Source organism: Pseudorasbora parva, chromosome 3 (genome assembly GCF_024679245.1).
Source record: "Pseudorasbora parva isolate DD20220531a chromosome 3, ASM2467924v1, whole genome shotgun sequence".
Taxonomy (NCBI): Eukaryota; Metazoa; Chordata; class Actinopteri; order Cypriniformes; family Gobionidae; genus Pseudorasbora; species Pseudorasbora parva.
Window position 1 is genome coordinate 45202166 of NC_090174.1, and position 11068 is coordinate 45213233.

At 42.1% G+C, this 11068-nt stretch overlaps 1 protein-coding gene across 1 annotated transcript; it reads right to left on the reverse strand.

The window, feature by feature from the left end:
* Positions 1 to 597: 597 nt before the first annotated feature.
* LOC137072164 (uncharacterized) lies at positions 598 to 9153 on the reverse strand. The gene is made up of 3 exons (XM_067440381.1): positions 8839 to 9153; positions 1314 to 8646; positions 598 to 1121 (listed from the first exon to the last, which is right to left on the reverse strand). Exon 2 carries the CDS (start codon positions 7745 to 7747, stop codon positions 1706 to 1708), a length of 6042 nt encoding a protein of 2013 aa, XP_067296482.1. The 5' UTR covers positions 7748 to 8646; positions 8839 to 9153; the 3' UTR covers positions 598 to 1121; positions 1314 to 1705.
* Positions 9154 to 11068: the final 1915 nt, after the last annotated feature.

Here is an 11068-nt window from a genome sequence, read left to right on the forward strand (position 1 = left end):
ATAAATCAAAACATGAGCTTCAGTTCAGACCCCGGTGCGGACTTTAAGGTGTGGAAATGCCCTGAGTCGCAAATGCTTGTAAGAAGGTTGTACTCACTGTGTCCCTGTGTGACCGAGCTCATATGGGCGTCAAATTGAGACGTATTGAATCAAGGGAGAGCTGGTTCCGACTAGCGGCTTGTCTTTTTGTGATGTACGCTGTAGCATTGTCATTATCTGATTGATGTAGCCTCAAAATATCTGTATATTCACTTTCCCAGAAGTATAATTATTTGTTTATCGCCACGGTCACCGCGTGCGCGTCCATGATGTACATGTAACCCTTTTTTCCTGTGCTTTTAGTACTGTCGGTAGCGAAACTACTTTAGTAAATGTGAACACAAGATAGGGCCCTGGGTCTGGTTAAGCAATAAAAATAAAACTAATAAACGCCTAACGTCATTGTTGAGCTTCTTTTTTTATAACTATTGGTTTTAAACAAAACTTAGTAGCGGTGCCTCCGTTTAGTAGTAAAGCTAAGTTTACTTTCAATTATCCCACTAGGAATGTGACCTTTAAATTACGGTTGTAAATTCAAATAACACAACAAATTGTGAATGAAAGAAATTATATACACTTTACTGAAATAAACAAGAGATATAGCATTCAGTAGAAGGAAATAACTTGGGGTAAATGGACAAAAGAGTTAAACACTATACAATACAAAATAAACCAGTTCCAATATGAACCCTCTAGTCAAACTGGCACAAGGTCAATGTAACAGTATAATCAGTGGGCCCACACACACACACACCCCGGTCTCACATTCACTCAGTCAAAATAACCCAAAAATGTGTTGCAGGCCTGTGACGTTGCTTGAGAGCGTGGTGGCCAAAAACAAAACTGGCCGCTTCACTTTAAAAGCAAACACAAAAATATAGAGTACCTGCGCAGGCTTTGTAGTTTGAAATCCAGTTGCAACGAACGTCAGGCACAACTGTACCAGGTGGCAAAGTCAGGCAGATGGCAGATAACACTTCAGCATGGAATCCAGTGAAGAATATCACGAATCAGCAGCAGGAATAGACGAGGAGGTTATCCCGGTCAATAAACAAATGACTAAAGAAACAACTGTCCGTTTCCTGTGTAAAATATTATATCATCAGTCCCTGTAACTTATCAAATAAATTACAAACATTACTAGTGACCATAACATCGTGTGCAAACATCCTAACAATCACTAACTGTTTGCTAAACATGCTATTCGCGATTAGCGCTTTTTCCAGATTATGTCAGAATGAATACACAGCATAAACACAAAACAGACAATTTACCTTCAGATCAGTAGATAAGCATCCCAGCAGAGCACAACGATTTGTCATCCATAAACTGGGTGTAACTTATCACATTTCTTAGAGAACTAACGCGGTTTGCAAGTTCTAGTTTTTTCCTTTTCTCCTCTGCTTCAAGTGCTGCGCACATCCCCTAAGCCCCGCCCACTCATGAACAGTCACCACGGGGAAAATACCCAATCAGAAAATAGTCAAATAAAGATGAGCAGGTATTTTAATGCATGCCAGTTAGTGTGTATGAGCAATTATAAATTCTAGCAGCCTGTATTTATATATGCATACAAATAACTTCCCTCTGGGCTACACCCTCCCCCTTCTTAAAGTCTTGATGTCCTCATCAGACACTTTTATCAATCAATGATTCATTAGTTTTTTCAGGAAAAGTTTGTTTGTTTGGGGTTTTTTGTTTTTTCACAGACTGAGCAACCAGCATGTGTTCTATTGGTACTTCTCCAATTCTCCTGGAAATCCGAGTAGCCACTGATTTGAATCATCATTCCTCTATGAATGATAGTTAATGGCATATCCGAAGGTTTTCCAGGTTCATCGTAGGTCAAACGAATGACTGGCTTCACAACTCGTCTGGATACGCGAGAACCTGAAGCCTCCCCATCCTCCACTGATGCACTAGAATCAAGGACGTCTCCTTCTTCTAAATCTGTGTCCACCACAGTATCAGGAAGTGGATGTGTAACTTCAACTTCCAAACCCTCCAAACCTGTTGTTTCTTCCGAATCTTCATTCACCTGATATGAACTGTGTTCAACCTCCTCAATCGCTCCATTGCCTACATTAGGGATGTTCTCCTGAGGTACTGAGGTTTCTCGGACTTCCGTTTGGAATTCATCTAACTTGAAACGAGGAGGTGGGTAAGCATGGTCATCCTCAGAATCTGAACTGCCTGGTTGTCTTCCTTCACCTGAACTGGATAAGTCAGGATTCTTTTCCCTGGTCTGCTGTTTGGCAGTTTGAGCTCGGGTGACCCGTTTCTCAGCCACTCTCTCCTTTTCCACAAAAGTAGACATCCTAACCAGGTACCCAATTGGTAACAGATGGTCTCTGTGAAGGGTCTTGATAACACCAACCCCTTGTTCAGGCTTGACACGGTACACTGGTAAGTTCGGCAACTTCTCTACTATCACATAGGGTACCGACTTCCACCGGTCTTGGAGTTTGTGTTTTCCCGTAATTCCAACATTTCGGAGAAGTACTCGATCACCTTCCTCCAATGATTGATTTAGAACCCTTCGGTCATATCGTGTTTTGTTTTTCAGATGACTCTTGTTAGCAGCATCAGAAGCAAGTTTATAAGCTTTCTTTAAGTCTCTTCTCATCTCACTGACATACTTCTGGTATTGGATCTCATTTTCACCATCAGGTGAGGTACCAAAACAGATATCAACCGGCAAGCGAGCTTCCCTTCCAAACATTAGGAAGTACGGGGAGTAGCCAGTGGCATCGTTTTTTGTGCAATTATATGCATGGACCAGATGACTGATGTATTGACTCCATTTCTGCTTTTTGGAAGGGTCAAGGGTTCCAAGCATTGACAAAAGAGTGCGATTAAATCGCTCTGGTTGAGGATCTCCCTGGGGATGATAAGGTGTGGTATGGGATTTTCTAACCCCCAGCATTGACAAGATCTCCTTAATTAATCTACTCTCAAAATCAGTGCCTTGGTCGGAATGTATTCTGGCGGGTAAACCATAGTGCACAAAGTACTTTTCGCATAACACCTTGGCTACAGTAATGGCTTTTTGGTCCTTGGTAGGGAAGGCCTGAGCGTAGCGGGTGAAATTATCGGTTACCACCAACACATTGGCAATTCCTCTAGAATCAGATTCGAGGGACAAGAAATCAATGCACACAAGATCTAATGGACCATTGCTGGTGATCTGATTCAAAGGAGATTTCTGTGGTAGTGACTTTCGGGATATACATCTTCCACAGTTTTTGATGTATTGTTCTATCTCCGAGTTCATTTTAGGCCAGTAAAACCGGTTCTTCACAAGGTCAATAGTCCTCTCTACTCCAAGATGACCAGACTCATCGTGAAGAGATCTTAACACCATATGCTGGTATTTCTTGGGTAAGACAAGCTGTTTGATTTCCTTTCCTGAGGGCTTTTGAGTTACTCTGTGTAACAAACCATCCAATATCACCAATTTAGAACGCTCACGTTGCAGAAGACACAACCGAGGATCATTTCTCGTTGTTGTAGTAGTTATTTCGCCTGATTCTATTTCTCTCTTCACTGTGTTTATGAGAGGATCGACATCTTGAGCTTTCTTCAACTGCTGAGGGGTTAGATGCTCAAGAGAACCCAACTCCAGCTGGGTGGGAAATGCATATGCATCCGGAATAATGCTGGATGACACCCCAAGCTGGTCTACCATTCGTAGTGAAACTTCAGGTGGCTGCAACAGATTGACTTGATGACACACAGCTTTAATTCCTGACAAAGGGATTTCTTTCCACTCTTCCAGTGACTCTGTGGAACAGTTTCTTGACAAAAGATCTGCATCAATGTTTTGGCGTCCTGGACGGTACTGGATGGTGAAATCATATGTTGCCAAAGCAGCAAGCCAACGATGTCCAGTGGCATTGAGTTTTGCCGTGGTTAACACATAAGTCAAAGGGTTATTATCTGTCCTTACAGTAAATCTGGCGCCATAGAGAAAATCATGGAATTTATCCACCACAGACCATTTAAGTGCCAGAAACTCTAATTGATGGACAGGGTACCTTTGCTCTGATGGACTTAGTTTCCTACTGGCAAAAGCTACTGGTCTCAAACCTTCTGGATGCTCTTGGTTTAACACTGCTCCCAATCCACTCGTACTTGCATCAACATGTAGTATATATGGTTTGGTTGGGTCTGCGAAAGCTAGAACTGGAGCATTGGTCAAACAGTGGAGTATGCTATTAAATGCCTCAGAGCATGCTTGATCCCACCTTATGCCAAAAGGCTCAGACTCCTTGAAGTAACAGGTTGACTTGTCTGTCTCAGCTTTTCTGTTACGTTGTGTGGGAGGGTAACCTTTGGTAAGCTCAGTGAGTGGCCGCACAATAGCAGAGTAATTGGCGATAAATCTGCGGTAATATCCACAAAAACCAAGAAAGGATCTCAAAGATTTAAGATCAGTTGGCTGCTTCCAACATTTCACTGCCTGAACTTTTTCTGGATCTGTGGCAATGCCAGCTTCAGACACAATGTGCCCTACATACTTCACTTGAGGTTGACAAAACTGACATTTGTCTATAGAGATCTTTAAGCCCACCTCCTCCAGTCGATCGAGAACCTTTAGAAGGCGTTCTTCGTGTTCTTCCATGCTCTTACCGAAGACGATTATGTCATCCAAATAGACAATGACTTGAAGAAGATGCATGTCCCCCACGGCTTTCTCCATAAGCCTCTGAAACGTAGCAGGGGCCCCAGAAATGCCTTGTGGCATACGCTCAAATTGAAAAAACCCAAGAGGACATATAAAAGCGGTCTTTTCCTTGTCTTCTTCTGCCATCGCTACTTGGTAGTATCCACTTCGGAGATCGAGAACAGAGAACCATTTACTTCCAGATAAGCACTCTAGAGCATCCTCAATGCGGGGCATCGTATACTGATCAGGAATGGTACGCTTGTTTAACGTGCGATAATCAATGCACATACGAACACTGCCATTTTTCTTCCTAGCTATGACAATAGGAGAGGCATATGGACTGCGAGATTCCTTCACAATGCCAGCTGCCATTAGCTCTTGAATGTGGCGGCGTACGTCATCAATATCAGCTGGGGTCAAACGCCTCGATCTCTCTCTGAACGGACGAGTATCGCTGAGCCGGATCTGATGTTCTACACCTTTAGCCAGACCTACGTCCCATTCATGAAGAGAAAAAACATGTCGTTCTGCCAACTTATGACTCAGTCTTTTTTTCCACTCCTCAGAAATGGGCGAGTTACCAAAGTTGAAGAGCTTAGGATCTAGACGAGCAATCTTGGTATTATCCTTCTGTACCACTGTCACTGTATCAGTGACATACATATGAGCAAGGACCGTGCCCACAGGCAGGGAGATTTCCTTTAAGGACTCATTCTGCATCAACACAGGGAACCTTTTCTCATCCACCCTGGAAGAAGGGAGTACAAAGGACTGTACTAACATACCAGCTGGCAAAGGAAGAGAGCTAGGTGCTTCAACAAGTAGGATATCTTTGTCTGTCTGGGAAAATTTCTCCACTTTGCAGGTAACCAAACACTCTTTTCTAGGAGCCATAGTGAGGGGACCCGGGCCTAGCCATTTCACTTGTCCTACAGCATCATCTTTTACTTTCTCCGGGACGGACAGTTGTTTCTGTTGAAGAACTTGCGAAATTAAGGGCTGTAGCCTAAGACATTTAGCAGACATATTATCTGGTATCTCCTGACAGAGATCAGCTAGCCGTCTGAACAAATAGGCATTTGTTCCAATAATGACAGGAACTTGGTCTGAGTTTCGGGGTTCCGGACATATCAGGGCAAGTACTGATAAAGACCCTGCAATCCCTAGGTCTTTGGGGAACTCAATGTCTACCACAACATAACCTTTGTAGGGGTAGCTTGACTCACTCAGTCCCCATATGGCCAAACCGTTAACTGGCTGGATGGGTACATCTGACAGATGTTTGGAGTACCACTTCTCGAAAATAATGGTGACTTGCGAGCCACTATCCAGCAGGGCTTCACACAGATGACCACAAATCTTAATATCTACTGTAGATGAAGGCCCTACTAGTCCCCTTGGAATGTTAGATTCTTGCTTCAAAGTTTCAACAGTGCTCCTCTTCACATAACAGTTTCTCGTTGACTTAGTCTGGGTGGATTTTTTTTCCTCCTTCAGCCTTCGCAAGACATGAAGCAACTTCTGAATCACCTTTGTTGGATTCTCTGGAACACTACATCTTGTAGCAATATGCCCATCTTGACCACACCGATAACAAAAAAAATCATCAGGATCTTGGAAAAATGTGCTTCTCCCTTGTATAACTGAGCTGCTTGAAGTGTCCACGGATTGAGTCTTGGGCTCTTTCCAATCATTAGCAGACTTTACCGCCATAGTGGTCAACTGAGTCTGTAGCTCTTTCACTTGCTTTCTCAACGCTTGCACTTCACTATTCTGATCTGCTTTAGCTGGCTTCTTCGGTGCAGTAACACTACTACTATTTACAAGAACAGTAGGTGTGGCACTCCCTGGGGTAGACAACTCTCGCACCATTAACCGCAAATCCTTTATTTCTGTACGTAAATTGGAAAGTTCAGATTCTTCCAAATTTACAGGTTGGCTGATCTGCGCAGTTCGAACATGCGGTCTCCTCACAGGCGCACTGAGCTTGTGCCGTGCGGCATCCTGTTCTTCCTCCTCACGAATTTCGTTAAGGAGCTGCAAAAAAGTAGGAGGATGGGTCTTTCGTTCTCTCAGTCGTAAACGCAACAGCAGGATCTCTGACTCGGTAGCCCCCCTTATAAGCTGCTCCACCCGTGCTTTATCAGCTAATGTGGACTCTAGGCCTCCTTTCTGCAATACCTTGGTAAGAGATCGCTCCACCCTACTCAAAAATGCAGATAATAGCTCACCAGGATGCTGGCGCAGCAGTCGGAAAGAGAAGTACAGATCTTCGCCTGACTCAGCTGTTCCAAACACACTTTCTAACGCCTCTATGTATTCCATAGGACTGGCATTTGGATTCGTCATTCTCACAGCTTGAATGATCTCCAAGGCTGGACCCTTTAGACTTTCTACAATCCTTCTCCTCTTCTCTTTGTTTGAGCAGTCACACTCTTCAATCATGAGTCTGGCCTGATTGCTCCAACTATCTAAAGACTCTTCCCCAACCGGAGTAGGACTTACACCTGATAGGGTTCGTAGACGACGATAAGCACTGCTCTCTGGAATGGGTCTAGCTGTTTTCTCTAACAGTTCCCCAACGGCTCTAATGATAGACTCAGGGCTATCTCCAGATGTTAATTTAGAAGCTTGAATAGCTTGAAAATCCTCCCAAGTCTTTCCTTCTTCTCTTAGTAATCTGGACAATTTCTCTGTGAAACTATCAGGATCATTTGTCTCATTCTCCTCATTGACCACCGTTATCATCCAAGCATTACCTCCACTCAAGGGTACAATTTCAGGAGGGATTACTGCTGCATCTACTCGTTCACGACATTCGCACAACACATTTAGGCAACTTTGCTCTGGCTTAAATACTTTCCCTCTTACTCTTACTCTACCAAGAGCTTTGATCATCCCCATGGTCTCCTCAATGTGTGCCACATCGGAGTCTTCTGGCACTCTGGATATCATAACTGCATGAGCCGGATCAATTCCTTCACCCCTACACCAATTACGGAATTCAGCCATCATTGCAGTTCTCTGTGTGCTAGCCATGGCTGCTCTGCTTTGCCTCAACTAAATCTCAGCTATCCACTTGCATCAATTGCACAAAAAAAAACAAAAAGATCCCAGCGGTGCCTCCATTTATGTAACCCTTTTTTCCTGTGCTTTTAGTACTGTCGGTAGCGAAACTACTTTAGTAAATGTGAACACAAGATAGGGCCCTGGGTCTGGTTAAGCAATAAAAATAAAACTAATAAACGCCTAACGTCATTGTTGAGCTTCTTTTTTTATAACTATTGGTTTTAAACAAAACTTAGTAGCGGTGCCTCCGTTTAGTAGTAAAGCTAAGTTTACTTTCAATTATCCCACTAGGAATGTGACCTTTAAATTACGGTTGTAAATTCAAATAACACAACAAATTGTGAATGAAAGAAATTATATACACTTTACTGAAATAAACAAGAGATATAGCATTCAGTAGAAGGAAATAACTTGGGGTAAATGGACAAAAGAGTTAAACACTATACAATACAAAATAAACCAGTTCCAATATGAACCCTCTAGTCAAACTGGCACAAGGTCAATGTAACAGTATAATCAGTGGGCCCACACACACACACACCCCGGTCTCACATTCACTCAGTCAAAATAACCCAAAAATGTGTTGCAGGCCTGTGACGTTGCTTGAGAGCGTGGTGGCCAAAAACAAAACTGGCCGCTTCACTTTAAAAGCAAACACAAAAATATAGAGTACCTGCGCAGGCTTTGTAGTTTGAAATCCAGTTGCAACGAACGTCAGGCACAACTGTACCAGGTGGCAAAGTCAGGCAGATGGCAGATAACACTTCAGCATGGAATCCAGTGAAGAATATCACGAATCAGCAGCAGGAATAGACGAGGAGGTTATCCCGGTCAATAAACAAATGACTAAAGAAACAACTGTCCGTTTCCTGTGTAAAATATTATATCATCAGTCCCTGTAACTTATCAAATAAATTACAAACATTACTAGTGACCATAACATCGTGTGCAAACATCCTAACAATCACTAACTGTTTGCTAAACATGCTATTCGCGATTAGCGCTTTTTCCAGATTATGTCAGAATGAATACACAGCATAAACACAAAACAGACAATTTACCTTCAGATCAGTAGATAAGCATCCCAGCAGAGCACAACGATTTGTCATCCATAAACTGGGTGTAACTTATCACATTTCTTAGAGAACTAACGCGGTTTGCAAGTTCTAGTTTTTTCCTTTTCTCCTCTGCTTCAAGTGCTGCGCACATCCCCTAAGCCCCGCCCACTCATGAACAGTCACCACGGGGAAAATACCCAATCAGAAAATAGTCAAATAAAGATGAGCAGGTATTTTAATGCATGCCAGTTAGTGTGTATGAGCAATTATAAATTCTAGCAGCCTGTATTTATATATGCATACAAATAACTTCCCTCTGGGCTACATACGTATTCTCGTGGATTAAAAGTAACGTAGGTAAAGTACACAGCGATCGCAAGCTTAAAGGTGTGCCAGTAATACATTCATTATTTAAGATCGTTTTCTATTTCTTAAGACAGAAACTGTTGTAGTTTAATGTTGTAAGTCTCTGCAGTGTGCATTCTTTGATGACCGAGTGCTGCTTTCGCAGTTGACTCTGTTGTCGTGGTTCCAAAAACGCAACGTTATTAACATGCTTTTAAGACATTGATTATTGAAGTTGTTCATCGATTAGAATTGTTAGTAGACAAAATGCCAATTGTGTTTCGTAGGGAAAAGCAGAAATCTTTTACCATGAATGTTGATGAAGCGGTATGAGTTGAGTTAATAAATAGCTTAAACTTTTGTTAGGAAAATACTTGTTTCTTGAGCATTTGGAGTTAGCCTAGCAGCGTGAGTGTGCAGGTGGGGCGACCTGCCTGAAGCCATCCATGCCAAAATAAAAATGGGCCAAAATAAAAATGGTCCCCAAAATAAAAATTGTCAACGAGAGGAGGTAAATCTGTAGTATAAGTACACCTCCTATCGTTGATCAGATTGATTAGCTTACCATGCTCCACCTGTGTTTAATTAGGTTTGATTATCTGACGTGCTCCCCTTGTTAATTATGTTTGATTAGCTGACGGCTCCGTTGTTTAATTATCTGTTAGTGCTCCTCCCGAAATTAGTTAATAAAACTTCACAAAAAGAGTGGCATCTACGCTAATGTTGTCTCTCTGTTTATCCCGAGGTCTATCCCGGATCTGGGCCCTGTCCGGATCGGATGGTGGACCGGCCTGGACATGACTCATCCTGGAGTGTCTGCTGAGCCGTGTCAAATGGTGTCTCCTCCGAATTTGCCTCACTGGCACGACATGCTCAAAACCCGTCTTCGGCGCAATAATTCCGATCTTTCATGTATTCTCTTGTTTAATCGACGCACCATCCCATCATTTATTTCCAAATAAATCTGTCTCTTCCGTTATACCCTGAAATTTTGAATATTCCAATCTAATATGATTTCTGACCTGTAAGGTTGCCAGAATAATAATCTTACACGGTGTGTTAATAGGCCAGAGGAGAACTGGCACCCCGACTGAGTCTGGTTTCTCCCAAGGTTTATTTTTCTCCATCACGCCCTGATGGAGTTTTGGATCCTTGCCACTGGGGGTTTGGCTTGGCTTTGGCTTGGCTTGCTCAGTTGGGGACACTTAAAATATGATTAAAGTTATTCAACTTATTATACAAATAAAATGTATGAATTAGGTCTTATTTAATTCTATAAACTTAAATACTGATCTGCCAACATTGTTGCTATATGATAAATTAAACTAAGCTGATAACATTACTGTTTTCTCCAGTACGACTGTACAGCCAAATCTAATTTTGTCGCAATATTATCCTGTTTGACACTGTGAAGCTGCTTTGAAACAATCGTGATTGTAAAAGCGCTATATAAATAAAGTTGATTGATTGATTGATTGAAATAAATAGTGAAAAAAATACATTGTGATTTCTGGATATTTTTTTGTGATTATGTCTCTCACAGTGGACATGCACCTATGATGACAATTTCAGACCCCTCCATGATTTCTAAGTGGGAGAACTAGCAGGGTGTTAAAATACTTATTTTCCTCACTATTGTTACGTCCACCTGGCTCAAGGTGAAGCAACATAAGAAAAGGGGAGGCCACACATGGAACTCAATTTAACAAATAAACATTTAATAGAAAATAAGTCTAAATAATAATACAAGAACTGAAGAAAAATAATAAAGAAAAGAAAACAATCTGGAACTGAAGAGGAAAAGATCAACGGCCCCAGTCCAACTCCGCCATTCCCTTTTGTACTTGCATGCTGCGTCCCAATTTGCCTACCTATACTATATCCTAAA